The sequence below is a fragment of the Castor canadensis genome, chromosome 3 (assembly GCF_047511655.1).
Source record: "Castor canadensis chromosome 3, mCasCan1.hap1v2, whole genome shotgun sequence".
Classification (NCBI taxonomy): Eukaryota; Metazoa; Chordata; class Mammalia; order Rodentia; family Castoridae; genus Castor; species Castor canadensis.
In genome coordinates, this window is record NC_133388.1 from 149,306,367 (window position 1) to 149,332,741 (window position 26,375).

A 26,375-nucleotide genomic window follows, 5' to 3' on the forward strand; every position below is an offset into this window, starting at 1 on the left:
CATGAAAAGCACTTCCAAATGGAGTTTCCTTGTTCAGGGATGCAGACAAGCAGAAGAGCAAGATTGACCAGGAAGATTGAATCTTTGATTACACCTTCCTTCAGAGGCTACAATTACTGGTGTGAGACTTTTCCCCATGAAGTCTGCTAGGTAAAGCCCTTGTAATTACCTGTGGTTGTGTCTGAAACAGTTACACAAAGTTATTGATCATGCACTGAATCTCTCAAGCATGCAATCAAGAGACAAACTGCCTGAATTCTTACTACTGCAGCTCAGTTCTGCCACTGACTAGCCATGAGATTGTAAACAAATTATTTGACATTCTGTGCATTAGGTTTTCCTGGTTGTTAAGTGAAATAAGTTTGGTATAAGGAAGCATAGTCATATTTTATCTATAGAGAGTATCTGGCACATAGTAAGTACTAAAAAATGTATTAGCATTTTTTATATTTGTATGCATAGGTAGAAACCTGCATGCAGGTGTATCTCTAAAACGTGTATATAATGTACATACATATTATATATATATATATATGCATGTGCACACATGCATGATTTTGTAGCTAACAGGTGACTATACGTATTCCTTCTATATTCAAACAGAATTTAAAAAATTCAATCATGTAGTAAGCTATGGCTCCCTCTGTGTCTATTCACTTCCCATTAACTAGGATTCAGTCTCATGGCTTTAAGAGTGCCTGGCAAACACACTACTGCAACTTCTACCTAGAAATAAGAGGAATTAATTTGGGGGCAGTTAAGCATCTCTTCTGCAGTTTGGTCTTTTCTGGTTGATAACTACCTATGCATAATCATTTTCCAACACACATATTCACTCTCTCACCAAAAGACAAACTTGAAAGTTTCATCAATTACTACATCACAAAGTCAAGGATCTCGGAGGACAAATCTTCTTCATCAAGAATGACTATGACTATTTCTAGTACACTACCATAAAAAACAAAAGGGTAGTTCTTTGTTGCTTTCTTCTTATACAACTCACAATGGTGGAGCCCAGAATATATGATTTACCATTAAAAAAATCACATCCAGGAAAAAAAGGACACAGAAACACATTGAACTCATTGACCAGTACCAACAGTGTTGTTTTGCTGGGCTGGTTTGTAAAAACCTTTGCCCTAGCAGTATTAGAAGATTTTAAAGTCAGAGCCTGGATCTATTTTATTGGGAAGAATACCTCTTTGCCCCACAGTCTGGAAGATTTTTCTCATCTTTTATCCTATGCATAAATCTAACAAGAACACTGAAGAATATGTTCCCTTTGGAGAGTGAGAAGTGTTGCACAGTATCTTTTGTTTGAAAGTTAAGTAAGTTAAAATTCTACAGGAGCATAGCACTAGATTCTTCAGTGTACAAATTCTTCATAAACATAGTAAGTTTCTATTTGTCTCTAGTATCTTCTTCATGCCAATAACCAAAGCCAAATTATGTTCCAGGCATTGTTTTTAAACCTTTGTTTATTTCTCTGCTTCCTTTCCCTGTGCCTACTCTTAATTTAGTAAAGATTACTTAAAAGTCTTCTGAAACAGTAGGCTTGGATGAGAAGGTACAAACTTTTCATCAGACTTTTGTCACAAGATTAAGCAGCTTTATTTAACCAAGAAAGCTTAGTAGACCCTTAGTACTCAATTCTTTTTCTCTTTTAATTCTTTCTTGCTACAAGGGCTTGAGAAGCACTTGACTTTATAAACAAGCTCTACATTTTTGGATCCTTTCTATTTCCTTTCATTTATGCTTGAAAACTGGTAAGACATGGCTACACCATCAGGCATACTCAGTAAAGTAACTGTATGGCTTTTATAACAATTTTTTGTAAACTAGCAAGTTACCTAGGCATTTGGTCTCTCTTCCATATTTTTATAGGCAACTGGCAAGTGTTTTGCCACTAAAAAAGTATATTACCATCTTTTCCATCTGTGATAATATTTTCTGGTCACCTTATTGGTGACAAAGTCACATAAACATATGTTAAGTGTTGGTTATGATACCATGAAATTACTTTTTCTTTTTTAGTGACACTGGGGTTTGAACTCAGGGCCTTGTGCAAGCACTTTTTGGGCAAGCACTCTACCACTTGAGCCACTTCTTTAGCCTGTTTTTGGTCTACTTTTATTTTTTGTACAGAATTTTGCACTTTTTCCAGGGGTCAGCCTCAGACCATGACCCTCCTAACTCTACTCCCTGTGTAGTTGAGATAGCAGCCGTGCACTACAATGCCCAGTTTGTGTTTTGAGACAGGATCTTGCTAACTTTTCCCTGGACTAGTCTCAAACCACAGTCCTCCCATTTCTGACTCCCACATAGCTGGGATTACAGACATGCATCACCAGGCCTGCCATGAATGTCATGCAAATTTTTAATACTAATTCTTTATTATTACATTTTTAAATGATGTTAACCAAGGATCCAGTTTTCTCATGACTGTTTCTCAAGAGTGACTGTCTACTAAGCCAGTGTTCTTTGAACTTTTTTTTTTGCTAAACTCTACAACAAAAACACAATTTATATCATTATTCTGATGCACACTCACAAACATGCATACCAGATAGATCAACAAGATATGATGTCTAAACTGAGACTGTAACTGGCAAAACCACATACACGGTGTATGTACTAGAATTCTAATTTATTTTTCATGCTTGATTTTTAAAAAATTATTTGAAAATTTCTGACTATTTAGTTTAGCAATGGTATGTATGCCAGCTAGTTAGTCTCTTGAGAACTTATAGTAATATGAATTTTATGTCTGGATTATGATGCTTCATTTATTAAATAGTGAATTTAATGCTTAAGCAGGGCTGGGCGTGGTGGTGCACATGTGTAATCCCAGCACTTGGGAGGCTGACGCAGGAGAATCAAGATTTTGATGCCAACGTGGGTCACATAGAGTATGAGTGAAGCCAAGGCTATATTGTGCACAAGACTCTGTATCAAAAAATTAAATAATAAGTATCATATATCTATGATATGGATATGCTTTAATTAAAGTTATAATTCACTTGTTCACTTAAAATCTGTATTCTTAAGAGTTAAATTACAGCTTCATTTGACCCAAATTTAAAAGTACTTGAGTACTATTGAGGAACAAGAATGACAGAAATATTTTCATGTATTGTCTTAAAAAGAACTTTATAACTATTTCTGCCTACTAATAGAAGATACATCTTATGAAGTACTGAATTTTCTATTAAAAGAAAGATAAAGGCATTAGATAATTTCCTGAAGTTACAGCATCATGGAGGTACATCTAATGTTGGAAAGGGAACACATTTCTAAAGTTCATTATTGAACATCATTACAGTTCTCCTTAAACAGCTCCTAAATCAAAAGAAAACTCAGCATTGAAGAGTTAAAATTCAAAACTCTGCTGGTTTGTTTCTTTGCATTTATTTTGTCATCTCTGAATTTATCATCTTCTTTTTTCTTTTTAAGGCCAATTCACAGAACAACATATGAACACAACCTCGTGTGGAAGATGCTGCAGAAAGTTCCATACTTAAACACTCGGCTAACTGATGAGCATCTGAAAACACTTAGTAGGAATGTCATCTCGGAAACCTGGGTCAGAGGCAGCACAGGTAAGAACTAATACAGAGAGACACCTGGCAAGTGAAGCGTATGTGTCTATTGACTTTTCTGTCACTAAAGTGCTCATAATTTTATTGGACATGTTTAAATGTACTATTTGGATGTATTCCACTTATAAGCTTGTAACATTTCACATTTTAGTATATAAGGTTCTTGATATACACTAGTGTGCTTTATTTTGAGCATAGCCTGAATCACTCATATGACTCATTGACACACACACTGCTGGACCTGACACCCAGAATTTCCAGCTCCGTAGGTCTGGGATGGGGTCTAAAAATGCATTTCCCATAATCTATCAGCAACATGACTCATCTATGGACCACACTTTGAGAACCATTTATTGCAATACATATTAAGAGCAATTGGGCTTTGGTTTTCATAAACCATAAATGGTCAAAGTGATTACTTGCTTGATCCAGATTGTGACCTAAATATTGGAAAAGAGCTCTTTAGACAGATTTTAGTTTACCAACTTAGTCTTTAGTCTATTTAGATAGTAGAAACTTTAATGAAAATTCATATATTTGAATCTTTTCAGGGAAAGCATGCAATTTATACAATCTTTATATCAAGGGCATCTCTCTTTATTCCCCACAGAAACAAATAAAAAATGGACATTATTATTATTATTATTTTATTATTCAAAGGCACATGAAGACATGTAGAGTAATGGTTTTAACTGAATTTCAAATAAACTTCAGCGTGATGCCAGACTTATTCTCTGGGCTTATGTCACTATTGTACAAAGTGGTTCCTCAGGATCACAACATTTAAAACCTAACTGGAATTTCGGAGAACATGCTTCTTTTGAAAAGATTTACATATTCTGAAAGTTTTCCCCCAATGTTTTTCTCTCATAATTATTTCCATTTAATCAGACTCAAGCAGTGAAAAATAAATCAAAAGAGTTTTGCAGAGACTAAATGATTTTAAATGAAAAAAGAGAAAAAATGTTCAACACTGCTTTGCCATTAGCTTGAGGATGGTAATTAAAAATTAATTTGTTTTATGAATCCTGGAATTATATTTATAGTGGTGAAAAAACAACCTAAATTGGAACAACCTAAATGTGCTTCAGTAGAAGACTGGCTACACACATTTGATACATTCATCCTATGGAATTCTAGTCAGTGGTTGAAAAGGACGAGATAGATCTTTATATTTAGAGATGAAGAAACAGTAAAGACAATAAATTGAAATAGAAAAATGTACAATTACACAAATATTTATAAGAAAGTATAAAATTATATACACACACACACACACACACACACATATATATGGATATATATAAAGTAAGAGTGGGTTGAGAAAGACATTCAAAAATACATGTTTTCATTACTCTCATAGTAGAGGAAAGTAGGATTGAGGAAAGCCTTGTACTGGGTGTGATTTGAATGTCTCCAGCGGTCAATTGTGACTAAAGATTTGATCCCCAGGGTGATGGTATTATAAAGTAGGGAGGTGGCTCTTGTTGGGAGGAACTTAGGTTATTGGAGATGTGGGGTAGGTTTTGTGGCATCTCTTGAGTTCTTGAAAGAGGATTATTGTAAAAGCCTGGCTCTGCCCAATTTTTTCTTTTTCACCCTGCTCCTTTTTGAGATACAATTCCTACTCTTACTCCTCCACAATATGCCACCACAATGTGCTCTTACCAGAGGCCGAGCATAATGGTAATGCCTGATCTCAGACTTTGAATCTATAAACTGTGAGCAAAATAAACCCTTCTCTTTATAAAGTTAGCTCTCTTGTATCTTGTAATAATGAAAACTAACAAGAGGGCAATAAAGGGGAAGAATTCAGACTTTCTGCTACATATACTTCTGTTGGTTTAATTTTCTATAATGAATGTGGGTTATGTGTTAGAATTTGTTATTACACCTTTATTTTTTTCAAGAAAGTTCTAAAATTACAATTAGAAGCAAATGTTTTATTCTGATGACATCTTAATAATTCCATTTTACTATTAAATATGAAATTACAAAAACAAAATATCAACTGTAACTTGATTGTGTTAAATAAAGCACTTTGATACCTTAAAAAAAAATTAGAAATCTATGTTTCTACTCACCTGTGTCAAAATCCTTCTCTTGAATTTTTAAGATCTATAGTTCTGAAAGCTTAGATCTATATCACTATCAAAGCAGTCCGCTCATTAAATATCTGACCTTTGTAGATCTCTTTGTTCATTTAAGTTACAAGACAAGCCCAGTTAGATGTCTGTCTCTCTCCTTTTTTCTTCATTCATGTACGCGTTTCTGTCCTTCTAGTGTTATTTAAAGGATTTAAAGTATTCCCTTATCACCAGGCTGCTGACTTTCAGTCTGCTGAGAGGATTTCTTTCTCTGGTGCAGTTCCACACAAGGTGGCACCTCTGGTCTCCTTTTCTGCCCACTAGTTCTTTAGAGTTGCATTATTTAAAGAAATTTTCTAAACTTACCATTATTCACTCAGCCTCTTACATATTTGGTTTTTATAAACAAAAAATATTAACAAAAAACCAATGTTATGATTTCTAAGTAGCAAATCAAACATAATACATTCTCTAGTTTAAGTGACAATGGTACTAAAACATACTATTTGATTATTATATTATTTATTTACTATAAGGTGATTGTATATAAAGATTGCTTATATAATTGTATGAAAGTTACTTCATATAATAAACATGTGTGCAGTCATCTTTCTCTATGTACCTTTAGATATAGAGATCTAGCTTGCTGAAGTCACATGATCTCAAGAGTTTTCTGCTGGAGTTATTTTATGCCCTGGGAAGATAATCTTTTTAAGATTGACAACCACATGTAAACTAAAAAACTAACTTGCTTGAGGCTCTAGTTTAGTAGCTAACCTGGAACTGGATCCCATATCGAGATTTCACTACTGACCTTTATGTTACTGTTGAAACACATTCCTATAAAATGATTGATATGTGTTGTTCTCTTTTCTATCTATACCATATTTAGTTTGTTTTCCTTCCATAAAGCCTGCTATATCTTGCAGTCTTATTTCTTTTCTACACAATTAACTTAATTTCGTATATTTCTGACTTTTGTGAGGTTATATCTCAAAAGTCCATGGCTTCTTATTTTAATAAAATATTACATTTAATTTTATTGCCAAAATTTTTAATATTTCTAATTATATTTATTATAATTTAATAATATAATTATTATAATTATATATAATTTATTATTGCTAGTTATATGATATTAGCTTGATTTAATCATTCACTATTCTAAAAATACATCAGAACATCATATTTTACCATATACATATATACCCTTATGATTTGTCAATTAAAGTAATATTAATTTAAAGAAGAAAAGAAAAATCAATATTAAACTCAGCAATGACCTTAAAAAGAATTGTAAGGCAATATGTATTATCTAGTGTATACTGAAAAGTTGCATAGTTTGGATATTAAGAAAGCTTAGATAATTAATATGCAATCTATCAAAACTGATTCAAGAAGAAAGAAGCAATCTGAATAGTCCTATAACAGGTAAATATATTTGCAGTTCTCAATTACTATGGTTAAAATTATATATACATATATATATGTATTTTTTTCTTTTACTTTATAATGGTGCAAAAGCAATATGCACTCAGCAGAAACCATACTTTCCCTTTTTGAATTGTAATCCTTTCCAGGCTGTGATATGTTGGCAGTGGCAGTGAGCCACAGATCCCATCAGCAAGGAGATTTTATGAAGGTAAAGGATTGATATTCATAGTGGTGTACTATGCTGTTAAACAATGGTATTCACTTGAAGATGTTTGTTAAATGCATTTTAACTTAAGATATTTTTAACTTATGGTGGGTTTACAGTCCATTATACTACTGGAATGTAAACACATTATAAATTGAGAAGCATCTGTATTAAAATAATAATTAAAAATATTTCTCCAAGGAAAAGCAAAGACTCAAATGGCTTCATGGTGTAGTCTAACAAATATGTAAAGGAGAATTCATAGCACAGATAATGAAAAATCTAAAAATGAAATTAAGTAATTAAATTCTCTTGACCAATCACATCAAAGACATAACCTACTTGGGAATAAATTTAACAGAATGGTGCAAGACTTGTATTTTGAAAACTACAAAAAGATTTTGAAAGATGGCAAATATCTAAATAGAAATTTATCCAATATTCATATGTCAAAGCTCTTAAGGTGGCAATGCTGCTAAATCAATAAACAGATTCAACAAAATCTCTAGCAAAATTACCATCTTTCCAGAAATTGCTAAGCTTATTTTAAAACTCAAATCTAAAATGGAAATTTATAGGAGCAAGAAAAGTCAAGATATTATTGAAAACAAATAATAAAATTTGAGGGGTTCACATACCTTTATTTCAAAAGTTACTACACACCTATAGTATTAAGACTATAAATAATATTGTCATATTAAGACAGTATGAATTTAGATATTTGATCACTAGAATAAAGTTAAGTTCATAAATAATGTCTTAACTTTATGGTTAATTGATTTTAGACATGGTTGCCAAGATAACTCAATGGTGGGAAGAATACTCTTTTCAATAAATAGTGCCTTGACGACTCTATATCTTCATGATAAATATTAAAGGTGGACCCCTAACTTATACCATTACTACAGGTATTAGTCAAAAATGAATAAAAGCCCTAAATGTAAGACTTAAAACTACTGAACTCTTATAAGAAAACTTAAAAGAATAGTTCTTATTGACTACGGGTTAAGCCATGCATTCTTAGACATAACATTGGTAGTATAAGTGATAAAATAAATATTTGATAATTTGGATTTTATAAAAATTAAAATATTTTGAGCATCAAAGAACACAATCAAGAAGATAAAATGGGTTCCATGGCCTGTCTGAAGCACAAAGGTGCTAGTGTGACTTCTGCTAATAACTGTGAGTGCTGCTAGCTCAACAAATGGAGCTCCCTGAATTGCAGATTGCATGGGAGATGGGCTTTGGGGCATCTATTGCTTTGCCTCATATAGGAATGATTTGTGGAGGAGGTTGATCCTTGGTTTGGAAGCTTAGTTAGCCAGATGACCTTGGTATAATGGTATTTCAGCCAGAGGTGTAGCAAAGTAGAATAAATGCAATCCCTGAGTTATGCCCAGACTTTCCTAAAGCGAATCCTATAGTCTGTGAGCACCACAAAGATATCATGGAATCCATTCAAGACTCCGTTTTATGATCAGTAGTGAGCTTCAGCTAAAGGATTGCCTCTGTCCTGTGAAATTCAATACATAGTTCCTGAGTTTCTGCAGACTATGATTTTTAACCTGGTCCTAAGGAATAACAATGGTGTTTTAACAAAGACTTGAAATAAAGATTGCACAAAACGACAAAAAAGAAGAAGGGGTAAGGTGAGGGAAAATGTGTAGCTATATTAACTTCTTAAGTGATTATTTTATATATGCCTGTAAATTCACATAATAAACTGTTAGATAACAGGTTATATGAATTAAATCTTCTACTGAAAAAGTCAAAGGCCTTGACTTAAATATGTATGTTCTAAATATGAGCAAACATTTTTGAAATAAGAAATGCTCTTAGTGATATTTTTTGTGGAAGGAAGCCTAAATTAAAAAGATTAAGAATTGCTTTCTAGTACTGGAAGGGGATGAAGGAGGATGATGGAGGGGGTGAATTCAAATATGATTTATAGTAATAACTTTTGTAAATGTCACAATATATGCCCAGTACAACAATACTAAAAAAAAGATAGCAATAAATAAAAGAATAAAACAAAAAAGAATAGCTTTAAAGTTATTAAAAACAACCACCAATAATTTATAGAAAAATAAATAAATATGGTTAAAATAACTTCATAAAAATGCCCCTGAACTTATAATGGGCTATGTCCCAATAAACCTATGATAAGTTGAAAATATAGTGATAGAAAAATGCATTTAATACACATAACCTACCAAATAGCTTAGCTTACACTGTAGAGTGCTGACTATTTTCCCTTGAGATCATGTGGCTTTTTGGGGAGTTGTGGTTCTCTGCCACTACCCAGCATCCAGTGAGAGTATCACTGGAATTTCACTGGGTTGGGAAAACATCAAAACTCTAAACTCCAGGTCCAGTTTTCACTGACTGCATAGACTTTTGCATGTTTGTAAGATTGAAAACTTGTAGTCATGGATCATCTGTCTTGCCATCAGTATGATGGATTCTCAGTTCTTAATTTGTTCATTCTTTTCTTCTAGCAGGCTTGGATGAAGGGATCAGGTTTAATAGATTGCAATGCTTACAGTTTGTCTTAAGGATCATCCTCTGGCCAGACACCTCAAGCCAGCCTGACTTAATTAATGACACCCCTTTAGGGAGACTGACCTCTAGAAAAACACTCAGCATCTGGCAAAGGTCATTTGTGAACAACTTGATTCATTCTTGTTTCTGCAACATTGCTCAATTCTGTCCCTCCAAAAGTTCTCCTGATACCTTTCCTTTCATTTCATTATCTCTATGAAAACTTTCATCAACACATATGATTCAACTCTAATTTCTGTGGTTCTGATTCACATATTTGTAGGCTTGAGCCCTTAGCTCAGTTCTGCATTTACGTATGTAAAGTGCTGCTGTATATCTTTTGGATGTCCTGGCTGCAGGCACGCCGGGAGAAACCATGAGCAGACTTCTCATCTTGCTTTGCCACAGGTCTGTTACTATCAGATTCCGCAAAGTACTATTTTCCTTGTGAAAATCTTAAAGATAGGAATTTTCAAACTACTCTTCTTTGTGTAAATGAATTGAGTTGTATCATATGAGTTCACCTTTTATCTTTCAAATTCGTTTTTTGTTTTACTTCTCAGGAGCTTGTTCAGACCTCCATTAACGTCTTCTCACATGTGTTACTTTGATACGCTGCTGACTGGTCTTTTCTTTACGTTACTCTCCAGAAAATTGTCAGAAAAATGTCCCATTGCATCACTTATACTTTTTATGACTATAAATTAAATATGATCATTATAGAAAGCTAGGAAATATTTTAAAAACACAAATAAGGAAAAAAAGGAATTTCCTTTAATTTCAGATAACCATCATTATTGTTTCAACCTATTTTCCACAAGATTTAATTATATACATTTTACAAGTGAAATCCTGTCATTCTGGTTCTTATTTTGAATTTAACATATCATGAGCTTTCCTTGGGTCACTAATATATCTGTAATAAGCAGTCTTTAATAACTGCATGTGTATATATTCATACTTTCTTATCAGATAGACATCTTTTAATTTATCAATATCTTTTTAAAGAGTTTTAGTTTTTCCTAGTGTAAATGCTATAAGCTTGAGTAAATTCTTATCTGTACTAATTTTTACCTTTGCTTTAGATTATTTCTTCAAGACAGATTTCTAATATCAAAACAATGAGTCAAAGGATGTGGATAATTTTATGTCTCTAGATACATGTTGAAAAGTTATCAGAAATATTTTATTCTAGCATTATATAAGAATGCTAGAATTGTCTTATTTTAAAATTTGAATAATCAATAATCTAAATATTGAAAATCATGCCTGGCCAGGTGGATCATGTGTATAATTCCAGCTACTTGGGAAATGGAGATCAGGAGGACTGTGGTTTAAGACCAGACCAGGGAAAAGACTAACAAGACCCCATCTCAATCAATATGCTGGGCATTATGTTACACACCTGTAATCCCACCTACACAGGAGGCTATAGGTGGGAAGAGGGTGGTATGAGACTGGCCCCAGCAAAAAAGTGAGACTCTACCAGAAACATTACTACAGAAAAACATGAGCTAAGGACTGGGATGTAGTTCAGGTGATAGAGCACCTGCCTAGCAAGTGCAAGGCTTGGAGTTCAAACCACAATACAGTCAAGAAAAAAAAAAAAAAACCAAAAAAACCAGACATTGAAAAAGCATACCACATTTTATTTTTATGTTTTTTGGTGGTACTGGGGTTTGAACTCAGGGCTTACATGCTTGCAAAGCAAGCGCTCTACTGCTTGAGCCACCTCTCTAGTTCCCATACATCATTTTAATAATGGTATTGTTTTATTATTATCCAGATTGAATATTTGATGATTGGTTATTTGAAACATATTTCCAGTTTCCAGTGGCTTTATGTCCTAACCTGCTCTTGATTCAATTCCTTAACTTACATTGTCTTTTATTATGCTTCTGACAAACCAAATTATTCAGTTTCTTATCATCTCTCTACAATCAGATGATTCCTTTTTGTGTCGTTTTTTTCTTCATTTTTTTTGTGGTAGTGAGGATTGAACCCAGGACCTTGCACAGACTGGGCAAGGCTCTACCACTTGGGTCATGCCCTCAGCCCTTACTTTTGTGTCTTATGATGTTTCCTGTATTATAAATGATTTCTCTCCCATATCTGTCAGTCAAAATTTATGTACATTTCAAGATCCATTATAATGCCATTATTTTCATAAGAAAATTTCAGATTCTTTCCACTAGATACAAAATATTTTTTCCTTGTACTTTCTTATCATTTTTATACTTACTTAAGGATGATTACCTTGTTAAACCTGTTATCATAATTATATGTCTAGTGACTCCTATTGAAAAGTAGTTATTTTTATTTAGGGAACAGGAAGTACTATTGTTGACTATTGATTTCAATGGATAATCTATGTTCAAACTGATGAAATAAATTTCTAGTTAGCTTTAAAATGATAATATGTATATATTTGATTTTTATCTTAAAATATATATCTGGTTTTGTTTGGAGTTAGTTTTCTACCAGTTATAGCAATGCTGTAAGAAAGATTATTACACTTATGCCTTAAAATGACTGCTGCTGGGAACACAGTTTAAAGGACAACACTCCCATCTTCAAAGGTATCCTACAAAAAGCTATGAAAGGTCATTCACTCATTTTATGTTTTTTTCTGTGAGGTCATGTAGGCCTTCTAAAGGAGATTCTATGAATTAGCCTATCTTGTTAACTGTTATATAACTTTCTGATATTCTCCAATGCTTTCACATAATGGATTGAGAATAAAATAGGCCATCAGAAGGTTTTGCCTTATTCCTTTAAGAGACGAATTCTAAGTATAAAACAAATAAATTCTTCCAGATATATTTGACAAGCTTCTTTGGAGAGAAATACAATATGGGATCACTAATAAGCTCTCATTTATTCAACAAATATTTCTGAATGCTTGAAGTAATCCAGGCCATGTGCTATGGGCTGGAAATACTGAGTCAGAACTGCTTCTGTCAAGAAGTTAGGATCCACTGGCAGAGACTGACAGTGCAGAGTTCCATGACAGAAACTCTGTGAAGGAAGTTCCCAGAGGACGGGCGTTAATCATGCTGGATGAAAGCAGGCTGGAGGTCAGGAAAGGCTTTCCTGGTAGATAACACTTAAACTCAATTTTATAGGCCAAAGGGGGATTAGCCAGCTGACAACTTGACCTTATTCATCCAATTATAGCTCTTTGAAACATTTAAGTCCTTCTGGAATGGTTGACTTTAGTTAAAGGTCTATGTACTAGAGAGGGGATGCACTTAGCAAGTAATTCACAAACGTTTGCTTTAATTAAGCTTTGTGTTTGACCTTTAACTTTCTGAAAAGTCACAAACAAAATGATAATATTTCCATTACTTTTAGTTTCTTTAAGATGCCTTTTATTCACCTAATGTCAGGATGGTTAAGGGACATTTAAAATATGAAATCTTGCAATAGGAGACATTTCCTAGTCCTTTTAAAAATATTTCTTTTGACTTTGCATTTAATGGAGAAGAAACATAAAAACATTTTTTGGAGCTTATTCCTAACCACTTTGATTTTGATGAACTTTTTTACTTCTGCAAAGTCTGGGATTCAACACTTTACACCTTTGATATCAGTATTGATTTCTTATTGTCTAACTTTTCCTTAGGTGTTTCAATTTTTTTTTTCTTAAAATTTGCAGGAAATATTTTTTACGTGTTTTAAAAATGTGAATCGGTCTTATTTTTGCCTTCTTGTTGGTTAAAAATTTCAAAAGTTTGTATTTAACTTGTGTTTTCACAACTGTCTTTTTACTCGTGATTCATACATTCATCACTGCTTTGCATTTATCAGTAATGACTTACCTGTGTTTGAGAGCTTATCCCTGCAGCAATTTTTACTGTGTTTAAACAACTTGTCTATGTATTTTAGCACTAATGGCAAATATTCTTTAAATCCTGAGAAGTTCTGTTCTTTCAGCTTCTGCTAGGTTTCACATTTTCTATGGGTTCTTCATATGTAACTCTATTTGTAAGTTTAGCTTTTTTTTTGTTTCTTCCCGCTAAGTATTTGTGTAAGAAGTCACCCCAAGTTTTAACTCAGTCTGAATATATCTATGTCCAAAAGCTTTTAAAAATTCTTTTATTTTGAAATTTCTACTAAAATAATTTTTATTGATTCATAAACTACCTTCACAATTTAAAAATTAATCAAGGGTCAATTTCTGAACTTTATTACTGGGAGAAGGAATTCTTTCAATCTTCATTGAGATCCTTTGTACTGTAAAGGTGTGATACACAGTATGCACACATGCAGGATGCTTCTATATGAGCATATGTTTGTGGATTTGTGTATGTATTCATGTGTGTATACTTCATATGTGGGAATATGTATGATAACTTCTAGAGGTTAATGTTATATAATCACCTGAGAGTTGGTTTCTTCATCTGAAAAATGGACTAATGATATGTGACCTTTGGAATTACTTTTTTTTTGGTGGGTTTGAACTCAGGGCCTCAGGCTTGCAAGGTGGGCCCTCTTGGCACTTGAGTTACCCTGCCAGCCCATTTGGAGTTATTTGAATACTTTGTGCTTGAACAGCTGGCATGGTACTTGGCAAATATTTGATGCACCAATGAGATGTTCTTCATGGCAACTGAGTGTATTTTAAGATCTGGAAATCTAGATAAAGGTCATTCATTTTTTTTTAATGTTTTAAATCCTAATAAATTATAATTTATTAGGGTTCCATATTATTGCATAGTATACAAAGAATATTTTATTTTAATAAATAATAATAAAATGATAAATACAATAAAATGTCACATGTGGTGATTTGGATTCTTTTTTTTTATTCATTAATTCACATGTGCATACATTGTTTGGGTCATTTCTCACCCCTGCTCCCCGCCTCACCCTCTCCCCCACGAACTTCCAGGCAGAACCTGTTCTGCACTTTTCTCCAGTTCTGTTGAAGCGTAGAAATAAGCAGTAATAATCAACTAGCATTTTTGCTAGTTGATATATGGGTAGCTATACAGAGAGATTCCTGTCATTGCTTCCATGTACAAATGTGTTACAACCCAGGTTGATTCATCTCTAACTGATCTTTACAATGGTTCTTGATCCCCTTCTCATGTTGACCTCTGCCACTTTGAGGTTTCTGTATTAATTCCTCTGGAGTGGGGACACCAATGCTTACATGTTTTGGGTTTTCTATGCATCCCCACACCTCTTGTATGTGCTCTCCCCTTGTCATGTGACCCAAGTCCAACAACTTTGCTGTATTTGCCCTAGATCTAAAGTCCTCATATGAGGGAGAATATACGATTTTTGGTCTTCTGAGTCTGGCTAACCTTGCTCAGAATGATGTTCTCCAGTTCTATCCATTTATCTGCAAATGATAAGATTTCATTTTTCTTCATGGCTGAGTAAAATTCCATTGTGTATAAATACCACATTTTTTTATCCATTCGTAAGTAGTGGGGCATCTTGGCTGTTCCCATAACTTGGCTATTGTGAATAGCGCTGCAATAAACATGGGTGTGCAGGTGCCTCTGGAGTAACCTGTGTCACATTCCTTTGGGTATATCCCCAGCAGTGGGGTTGCTGGATCATATGGCAGATATATGTTTAGATTTTTAAGAAGCCTCCAAATTTTTTTCCAGAGTGGTCATACCAGCTTGCATTCCCACCATCAGTGGACTAGGGTTCCTTTTTCCCCACATCCTCACCAACACAGGTTGTTGGTGGTGTTTTTGATGATGGCTATTCTAACAGGGGTGAGGTGGAATCTTAGGGTGGTTTTGATTTGCATTTCCTTTATGGCTAGAGATGGTGAGCATTTTTTCTTGTGTTTTTAGGCTATTTGAATTTCTTCTTTTGAGAAAGTTCTATTTAGTTCAGTTGCCAGTTTCTTAATTGGTTCATTGATTTTGGGAGAGTTTAGTTTTTTAAGCTCCCTGTATATTCTGGTTATCAGTCGTTTGTCTAATGTATAACTAGCAAATATTTTCTCCCACTCCGTGGGTGGTCTCTTCAGTTTGGAGATCATTTCTTTTGTTGTGCAGAAGCTTTTTAATTTTATGAAGTCCCACTTGTCCATTCTTTCTCTTAGCTGCTGGGCTGCTGGTGTTCTTTCTATTGAGGAAGTCCTTGCCTATACCTATTATTTCCAGAGTGTTTCTTGCTCTTTCCTGTACTAACTTCAGAGTTTCAGATCTGATATTAAGGTCCTTGATACATTTTGAGTTGATACTAGTATGGGGTGATAAACATGGATCTAGTTTCAGTTTCTTGCAGATGGATAACCACTTTTTCCAGCAACATTTGTTGAAGAGACTGTATTTACTCCATCATATATTTTTTTGTCAAAAATGAGGTGGGTATATTTGAGTGGATTCATATCTGGGCCCTCTATTCTGTTTCACTGGTCTTCATGTCTGCTTTTGTGCCAGTATCATGCTGTTTTTATTGCTATTGCTTTGTAATATAGTTTGAAATTGGGTATTGTGATACTGCCAGCATTGCTCTTTTTGCTGAGTATTGCCTTGGCTATTCGCAGTGTCTTCTGTTTCCAAATGAACTTTACGGTAGATTTTTCAATCTCTGTGATGAAAATCATTGGGATTTTGATGAGAATAGCATTAAACATGTAGATTGCTTTTGGTGGTATAGCCATTTTTACTACGTTGATTCTACCAATCAATGAGCACGGGAGATCTTTCCATCTTCTGTAGTCTTCCTTGATCTCTTTCTTCAGGGGTTTGTAATTCTCCTTGCAGAGGTCATTCACATCTTTTGTTAAGCTTACTCCTAGGTATTTGATTTTTTTTGAGGCTATTGTAAATAGAACAGCTACATACAATCAAACCTTTAAACAACAAAGACAACTAAATGACAAGGATTACCACATACCTATCAATACTAACACTATACATTTATGGACTTAGTTCTCCCATCAAAAGACACCGATTGGCAAACTGGATTAAAAAGGAAGATCCAACAATCTGCTGCCTACAGGAGACCCACCTCATCGACAGAAATAAGCACTGGCTGAAAGTGAATGGCTGGAAGAAGATCTATCAAGCCAATGGCCCCTGTAAACAGGCAGGAGTAGCAATACTTATCTTGAATAAAGTAGACTTCAAACTTACATTGATCAAGTGAGATAAAAAAAGGGCACTCCATACTAATAAAAGGAGTAATATACCAAAAGGAAATAACAATTATCAGCCTATATGCACCCAATGTCAATGAATCCAATTTCATCAAACATACTCTGAAGGTCCTAAAAACATATATAAACACCAACACAGTGATAGTGGAAAACCTTAATACCCCCCATCACCAATAGACAGGTCATCCAACCAAAAAAATCAATAAAGAAATCCTAGAACTAAAACACACCATAGACCAAATGGACCTAGCTGATGTCTACAGAATATTTCATCCACAATATACATTCTTCTCAGTAGCTCATGGAACCTTCTCCAAAATTGATCATGTCTTAAGGTCATTCCTTAATGAGCCATTTTTGTAAGGAACAGTTGAGTGAGCCACTTATCATTGTAATCTAAGAACATTAGCCTGTATTTTATGAAGATCATACAGGGAAAGATAAATTTATAGCTTTAGCCAAGCTATATTATTTTGGTCAATAATTAGTGGCATCCTTTTTTTGCATGTTCTATTTAAGTTACACACCATTCTCTATTCTCATATGAACAATTAACTATACTACCAAATATCTATCTAGACTAGATTCATTATATAGTGATTATAACATAAATATATATTCATAGGCACACATACACTGACTTACTTTTTTAACATTTCAAAAGAACATATATTACTTTGAATGATGCTTTTTAAAACTTAAACATAGACATAATGCCTGTGTAGATTATATAACTAGTCTTTCTTTATCATGGTTGAAACCCTATCACTATAGAATATATACCAAGAAATCCTGAGACAAAGGAAGAAATAGACAGATTGTTGCATACATATACAAAGACCAGCATGGCAATCAGAGCTGTATCTTGCCTTGTTTAGATACTGGCTCTCTGAACTTGGGAAAGGATATTTAATTTCTTGCTGCCTTCAGTTTCTTCATTTATAAAACTAGAGAAACCTTATTTCCTGACTCAGATAGTTGCTAAGAGGAGAAAAGGTTTCGTGCATGTATCATGGCATATAAGAATCTGCTCAAAATATAGAGCTCAACTACTTTGTACTCATGTATGAGTATTGAATGAGACCTGTTGAGACTGTAATGGGGGGATAAAGGAGAAAGATGAAGGGGTGAATCTAACTAAGATATATTGTAAGTGATTATGCAAATGTCACAGTGTACCCCTGGTACAACTATAACATGCTAAATGACCCAAACAACGTATACACGTGTGAATAAATGAGTTAAAAAAAAAGCATTTGCTGACATCTGTGGATGCTCATGCTCTTGCTACAGATTTCCTCCACTCTCCTAGCATCATGTTCTCTTCCATTGATACACCATGGCACCAGATATCCTACCTTAAACACTTCAGAATTTTCCTGGGACTAATGCTTCTGGTCCTTTTTTAAAGATAAAATTCACATGCAGGGATGTGCATATGTGTGCCTGAAGGGTACCATCTAATGAGTTTTGGCTAATACTGTGAGCTGAGTCCCTAATGAGATGAGGGACTCTTCCTCACCCCAGTGTTTGTTCCACAAGTCTTTCTAGTCAACCTCTGGCCCACTCCTCCAGGGACAATTTTTCTGGTTTTATTTCTTTTTTTCCCACTACACATTAGTTTTACATAAAGTATTTCGAAATTTATAATAAATAGCATGTAAACTTTTGTGAAAACTTTCTGCCAGCATAATGCTTTGAGATTCACCCATGTTGTTTGAATCAATATTTCATTCCTTTTAATGGCTCAATCATATGGTCAGACCACAGCTTATTTACACATCTCCTGGATGGACACTTGAACTGTTTCCATCCTTTCACTTTTGTGAAAAATCTGCTGGTAACATTCTTGTACAAGTCCTGTATTGAACATCTATGTCCTTTCTCTTGAGCAAAAACCTACGAGCTGAATTACTAGAACATAGGTTGGATTCAGGTCTCATTTTATAAGATATTCTTACCAGATATTTGTACAGTTTTAACTTCTCCCAACATTGTATGAAAATTCCAGTTGCTTCACATTTTGATTCTCTCAGTTTCTGAATTTTTGCTTGTTCAGTTCCTCATTCCATCTGTTTTCAAAGAAATGCATTACTAAAAATTCTGATTTTTGTAAGTATAGTTAATCCTAATTTTTTCCTTGTACTTTTACATTAATTTTCATAAAAATCATTTTGGCAATAAATTGAGCAGTGATTTTAATGAGTTTAAAAATGAATGGCTAAAAATGTTATACAAATTCTTGTCATTGTCATGCAAATTATTATAGTATTTATCCCTTGGGATACTATTTCAGAGATTTCATTACAGAAAGATGCATAATATACTGTATACCAAACCAATCAGAATAAAGCTAATATTTGTTGGTAACTGGGCTAGAACATGGAAAAATTGATACAAGTGATGATAAAGAAACTAATGACAAGCACACTTGGATGGTTGAAAAATGTACATAAAATAAAAAATATTTATACATTTTGATATTGAAAATAGTTTTTCTTTCTAGTCAGGTATAGTGATTAATGCCTGTAATCCAAGTAACTTGGTAGGCAGATATCAGAAGAATTAAAATTCAAAGCCAGCCTAGAAAAAAAACTTAGGAAGACCCCATCTCAACAAACAAGGTGGGCATGGTGGTTCATGTCTGTGATCTTAGCTATGTGGGAGACATAAGTAAGAAGTTGAGGGCTGAGCTTGACATGGGCAAACGTGTGAAACCTTGTGTGAAATGATTCCTTAACACGAAAGGAATGGAGGCATGGCTCAAGTGGTAGAGTGCCTGCATAACACGTGCAAGACCCTAAATTTAAACCCCAGCACTGCCTAAAAACAAAATGGAAAAACAAACCTCTAGTTTTTCTAAAGTAATATTATTTATCTTAAGCATTCTTACTGATATAAATGTAATAATTGGATTAGGACTTTTTCATCTGCATCTTTATGTCTATTAAATCATGCTGTACAAAAAATTTAAGGTAATCTCATTGATATTTGAAAATTGACTTTTGAAGTTTTTAATTTGTTTAAATCCTTTAATATAAGTACATTAAAAAGTATTACATTTACTGAATAATTAAAAAATAAAGAATACTTTTAACATGAGACAATTTGACTTAACTTATGAATTTCTGAAGTAGAAGCTGAGCCTTGAGAAATACATGAAGATTACACAATGAATGCAAGACTACAACTAAATCCAGGACTTTTCCTGCCTCCTAAACAAGAACTTGAGCCATTTATAATACATTAGTTTGAAAAGTAACAATAATGACAGGTGTATATAAACCATTTTAAATAGTACTACCTTAATATTAATTAAATATATTTATGTTAAAATCAGTCCTCCATGCTATTTCAAATGCTGCATTGGTTTTGTACATGATGGATGAGGGCAGCTTCCAAAGTTGCTTAATTTAAATTTTTTTGTGAGTATAATTTAAAGATTGATGAGATATTTTCTCACCTAAATATTTTTCCATGGTTCTCAAATTCTACCAATTAGTTTGACTCTTTAAGGGCCTCCTTAATATGACAATTAATTTTATCATGTAAATTTAAACATTAATGTATTGTAAACAGAGATTATTTAGAAAAATTCACCATTGCTAGGGAAAGGTCTGAGGGAAACTGATTTCTTGAGAGGATCAGAGATTCATGTTCGTCACCAAGGTGAACACTTTTTTTTCCAGAGTATGATACTTGCAGTTTTAGCTGTCATTTGAACACTTGTGTTCTGATTATTGCATGTACATTGTGTGCTGCTGTTCAAATGAACTGTAAGGCAGAGATAACTGTGAAACTGCTTTTAACACTTGATATGAATATTTGATCATGGAGATGAAAGCCTTCCACACTCATACCAGATTTGTTTGATAATTTCTGTCTTATTTAAAATGTAGTTTTAAACTAAGTAACATTGTATTTGGATGATAAATTTGTGAAAGTTATTTTGTTTATATCTACTCCTTTTACAAAATGTTATTTTTTAAATATAGCTATCAAAATTGATGTTTTACATATGGTAATATTCCCTGTGACAATGTAACTTTGTATGTTGATAACAGATGGACCATTTTTGTTTCCAGTTAAGTGAAATGGGAACAATATCCATATATAAGTTTTGTCCATTTTGAGAAATAAAGAATTAAAGGACAATAGTTTGAACAAATTTTGGTATTTATTTATGTTACATCATGAGAGGTCACCAGATAAGAACCTCAAGTGTCAGGGTTATATCTCTCAGATTCTCTCACTGTTTCCTTTTAGTCGTAAGATGCTGGTCCTCATCCAACATCATGTCCCTATTCGAAGTAGCAAGAAAAAAGAGGTCATGTGCAAAACTTCCGCCAATTTTTAATTAATTAAAATGATGTCACATGGCCATGCATGTAAGAGTGTCTGGGAAATGGGATTTTTAACATAGTACATGTGATAGCAAATAAAATAATAGTTTTGTTAATCAAAAAGAAAGGAGAGACTTCACATTGGGAAGATAAGCAGCAGTTCTTGCAACAAAATTGTTTATACATCTCTTTCCACAGCTTTTATCTTATGTTAAAAATTTAACTCTATACAAAAGCAAAACATAAATATATAACTTAGAATATATCTTTCCCTTCATTCTATCAGCAAAAATCATTACTATTCTTATAAATTTTTATCACACTAATCATTCCAGTGTGTTACTACTACATAATGGATATATAGATCACCTAATAGCTATTAAAACACAACACTTCTGTGTGTCTCACCACACAGGCTAGACGGATATCATGCTACCCAGAATAAGATCCTCTTTAAGCTCAGACATCTAAGCAAAATCAACCTTTGCTTTAAAAAAGAGTGAAAAATTACTCTCTGATGATCACTGTGTGTGGTTGGTGACCAAGAAAGCCTTACTACTAAGCACTTGAATTAGAAAAAAGCAAACAGCAAGCAACTGGCAAATTTTAGGGTCTATGAAGACACATGCTTATCCCTGAATATTAATTTGTAGTTTCTATTTGCAGAACATTATTGAATAAGGTTTAAGAAATGATCTTACAGCATTTGAATAATTTGCTCCAATCTTATAAATTGATGTGAACAGTTGAGAAATGGAGAAAAACATCATCCAGTTCTCATACCTTGCTTCTTCTAAAGGATAGACATCAGAAGTTGCAACTGACTTAAATTGCATTTGAAATGCTTGCCAGGGAATGCACTTGCCAGAGCTATAGGCATTCAGTTGAACTTTAGGAACTGTGTGACATGACAGGTGGTAGAATGGAGTAATTTGGAGTAGGACAAGTACTGAAAAAACTCTTCTATCTAGTAAATATCAATTGCCCTCACCAAACTCTTTCATTAAGCTCTGTATATCACCATCTTCATGTCCAGAGCAAAGATACTTAAAATTATAATAGGTATATACTGTTACTTATAAAAAATAGACAAATGACAACTTGGGAGGAGGGATTCCAGGATTTTCCTGCTCCTATTTTTCTCACATTGTCTTAAATATATTAATAATAAAATGTTGCCATCTTTTCTTACTTTTTCCCTAGAATCTATCAGTGCCATGGAGGATGTGTTAGTATCTATGATTATCTGGAAAGAATACCCCACACATGATTTTATTATTCTTGAGTTTAAGTAGAATATGGGTGAAAGCCTAAATGTTACATTAAAACTACTTTCATAGAATAAGCTGTAAGGAATTTACTAAAAGTACAAACAATTATAATACATTAGTCATCTCTATATCTGTTTTGTTTCAGTGGTTGGAAATGATGGGTTTTATATAATACTGAAAGGACTCGCTCGGCCTTGCACTAAGGTGTGCAGAAAGCTGAGTGAAGAAAATGACTCAGCATTGTCTCTCATACAAAAGAGCAGCTCTGTTTTTGATGTACAGTTAAAAAGTTCTACAGTTGCTGAGCTATACCTACCTTCTCGTGACTCAATGGTAAGAGATGAATATTTGCTTTTTCCATAAGTACCAAAGTAACAGGGTTATAACATTTTACCTCTTTTAGTTTTAGATCCAAATATTTTCAGAGTTCTAAACAAATCAAGACAGCATATCCTTAAAAATATAAATCATACTAATAATAATGAATTTGAGATTTTGTTGAAAAAAAATTATGAAGTATGGCATCAAAAATATTGGCTATTGCCAGTGTTTGAGTGGTGTATTTGATAACTGAAGGCAGGTCAATGTGCTGGTTCACTGAAACAGGAAGGGTCATATTTTGGGATGCAGGAGAGGGAGCAGATAACTTGAGGAGGAGAAGATAGAGGGATCTCTGCAGATGCCAATGAGAGTCAGGTCTGGTTTGACTAAAATTAAGAATAAAATGCTACTTTTAAGTTTACGGTGGCCAATATGCTCAGAGTAGGAAAATATTAAAGAAACCAGTTAAAATCAACTTATTTAGCATTATGGGCAGAAGTTAGGAAAACCTAGAACCAATACCACATTCAAGAATAAGGAGTATTATGACTAAAACTAAGAAAGACAAAGACACAAATGAAAGAAGCCCCTAAAATTATACCTTTGTTCACCTCACATGAAGGAATTATTTCTTCCTCCTTCTTGATAAGAGATGAGAAAAAAATCCATTTACCATACCAATGGACTCCATTTTAATCTGCTCTAATAAAAATATGCTTGTCCTAGAAGCAATACTTCTTTGTTGAACTTGTATTCGTCAAATTCAACCTTTTAGGAACCATGTGAGTTTTTAAGGACTAAACTTCTGAATTAAATGGGATATGATGAGAACTGCTACCTTTATATCCTACATGTTAGTCTTTGAGAGCAGTATTAGTCTTTTCTATTTAACTTAAGATGTGATAGTGCTTTTAAAAATTTTTTCTATCTTGGCCAGGCTGAGGAAAGGAGTAGAGAGAGGCATTTCAGAGGTTTCTGCTTAATCATTTTTTTCCACAATATTTCCTACCAACAAGCAAAGACTCCAGTGAGAGAGTTGCATGGACTCCAAGTGTCTATTAAAACTGTACATTTAGTAACCATCAAGACTGCTGTGGAGGTAGGTTTATAGACTCAGAGGAGTCACTGCCTACCAGACCAGGACCAAAACTCTATGCTTTCTGCATTTTGCATATATATCCACTACATCAGGTGGCCATGATAACATTTTATTTGCCAAGGATTTAATGCCACTATCTCAAAATTTAGGGGTCTGGTTCTTCCCAATGCCATGGGTGGATAGTGTCCTACATGGAAGACAATAGGTTTGCATTGTGCAATGTCATTTAACAAATAAAATTCAAGAAGTTTTAATCTGATAGTTTTGTTTTTCTTTAGCAAGCTAGCTCATTAACTGTGAAAATAAAACAATATATTTCACAAATTGTATGTCATCTTTTAGCAGGTAGGATGTTTATTGTCTTCACAACCCTTATAAGATTTGAATTTCATCATCGTCATCATCTTCTTCTTCTTCTGATCCTACCCTCTATGACTGCCTATATATCAAGACAACGATATGCTACTCACATCCCTTAGAGATCTGGCCCTTTGGGAGTGTTGATAAGCAAGACTCAAAGGAGTCAAAAAATTCAATACACATACACACTATTGTCTGCAACCATTGTGATGGAATTAGGGAATCACTCAAGTAAAACATAAAAAAAAATGCTCATGACCTTTAGAGGGAAAGAAACTATTAGAAGTATGGGGGTAAGGAGCAGTACATGATCAGGTAAAGCTGGGCCTGATAAGGAAGGCTGCAGTAATGGAGTCAGACAAACTTTAAAGGCTCAGAAACATAAAGAATTTAGACTCTAAGCTTCAGGTCCCTCATCTGTGAAAATTGGGCTGATATCGGTACCTTGTAAATAATTTTTTTGCATTAAATGAGGGAGAAATTATATAAAGCAATACTAAGCTCATTATGAAAGCTCAACTTTTACCAACAGTTGTTTATGTTGTTGATGATGTTTTAATTTTTCATTCCATCCTTTCTTCTGATTTAATCTTCAAGACTCTCAGTATTTCTTGCCAATACATTGCAATTACCTCCCATCCTTGTGTATAGTGTACAAACTCCCTCCATTCATCTTCATATTGTCATAAGTGTAACTTTTATAAAAGTTGAATGTTATTATGTTGTTTCTTGCATAGAATGTTTCAGTCTTTTCCAGTCACATGTAAGATAAAATTCAAATACCTTTGCCATGGCTATTGGAGGCTTTATGATTGAGCTCAGTTCCCCAGTGTATTCTTTTCTCTAGCCATGAAAAGCTAGTTGTTTGCTGAAAGTTTCTGTTGTCTACACCTTTACCTGTTTTGTTCCCTGGACCCAGCAAGGCATGCCCCCTTGGGGTTTCTCAGCAGTCTCTTAAAGCTAATCAACTTTCATTTCTTCTGTGAAAACATCCCCTCACTGTCTCTGGTGCCCTGAGGTATCTTATAAATACCATAGATTGTGCTGCTAGCTTTTCTCACTTGACTGTTTTGATCCATTTGCATGCACTGAAGTCAGTCTGTGTATTATTTCCCCTTACATACTCTACCATAGGTATGGTGAGTGCCATTGATACATGCATTGTTTTAAATAAAGGCTTGTGTGAGAGGATGATTGAAAAAGTAAATAGGTAAATGAATGGAAATATGTCAAGTAGGAAAACAAGTTGGGTAAGGAGAAGCAATATAGTCAGTGAGGATACCTTCTGGTTCATTGTCCTGTGTAGGTACATAGGTCCCCTAGGTAGCTACAGGCAAGATTGCCATTTGTCTTTAGATACTGCTAGAAGTGATCGTTTTTGATAAGAGCAGAGTAAAGAACTACATTATACTCAAACAAAACACTAACTTCATGAATTTTAGGAAGATCAATTTGGCAGTTTGGGTCATACGCTAGTGCCTTTTTATTACTTTTGTTTTCTTGAAATTTGATTTTATATCATCAGAAAAGTAGCTTTTATACCATTTTGAACAAATTTAATATTTTGATGTCAGAGCCAATGGACTTCCTTGCATATTTATTTACTTGGCTGTACATCCAAAGATACATTTTTATTAAATTTTTCTTTCATTTCAAGGAATGCTTAAATAACTTTCACACTGAAAATAAAAAACATATATTTAATATTTAACATAGGTAGATGATTGGGATTTCTTGAGGAATGATCACTGTTTTTGCTACTATGGGATTATATGGTTTTTAGTAAAAAATTATGACTATTTTAAACAAATAATCAAATAATATTTCTGGGTTCCAGTAATCCTTTGTTTGAATATGAAAAGGACAATTTTGCATTTATATATTCACCAGCTTTTTAAAAAAAACAGTGGAGACACACAATATAATTTACATGTGAAAAATGTCACTTTGGCTGCTATGCACATAGTAAAATGGGTT

The 26,375-nt window shown here is 33.7% G+C and overlaps 1 protein-coding gene across 1 annotated transcript in view; it reads left to right on the plus strand.

The window, feature by feature from the left end:
- Window positions 1-26,375, plus strand: part of Cnbd1 (cyclic nucleotide binding domain containing 1) — a 399,182-nt gene that overhangs the window by 224,620 nt on the left and 148,187 nt on the right. The window contains exons 6-7 of the mRNA XM_074066942.1: window positions 3,454-3,599; window positions 22,764-22,951. Of these exons, the coding sequence (XP_073923043.1) occupies window positions 3,454-3,599; window positions 22,764-22,951 (334 nt within the window). The remainder of the gene's footprint in view (window positions 1-3,453; window positions 3,600-22,763; window positions 22,952-26,375) is intronic.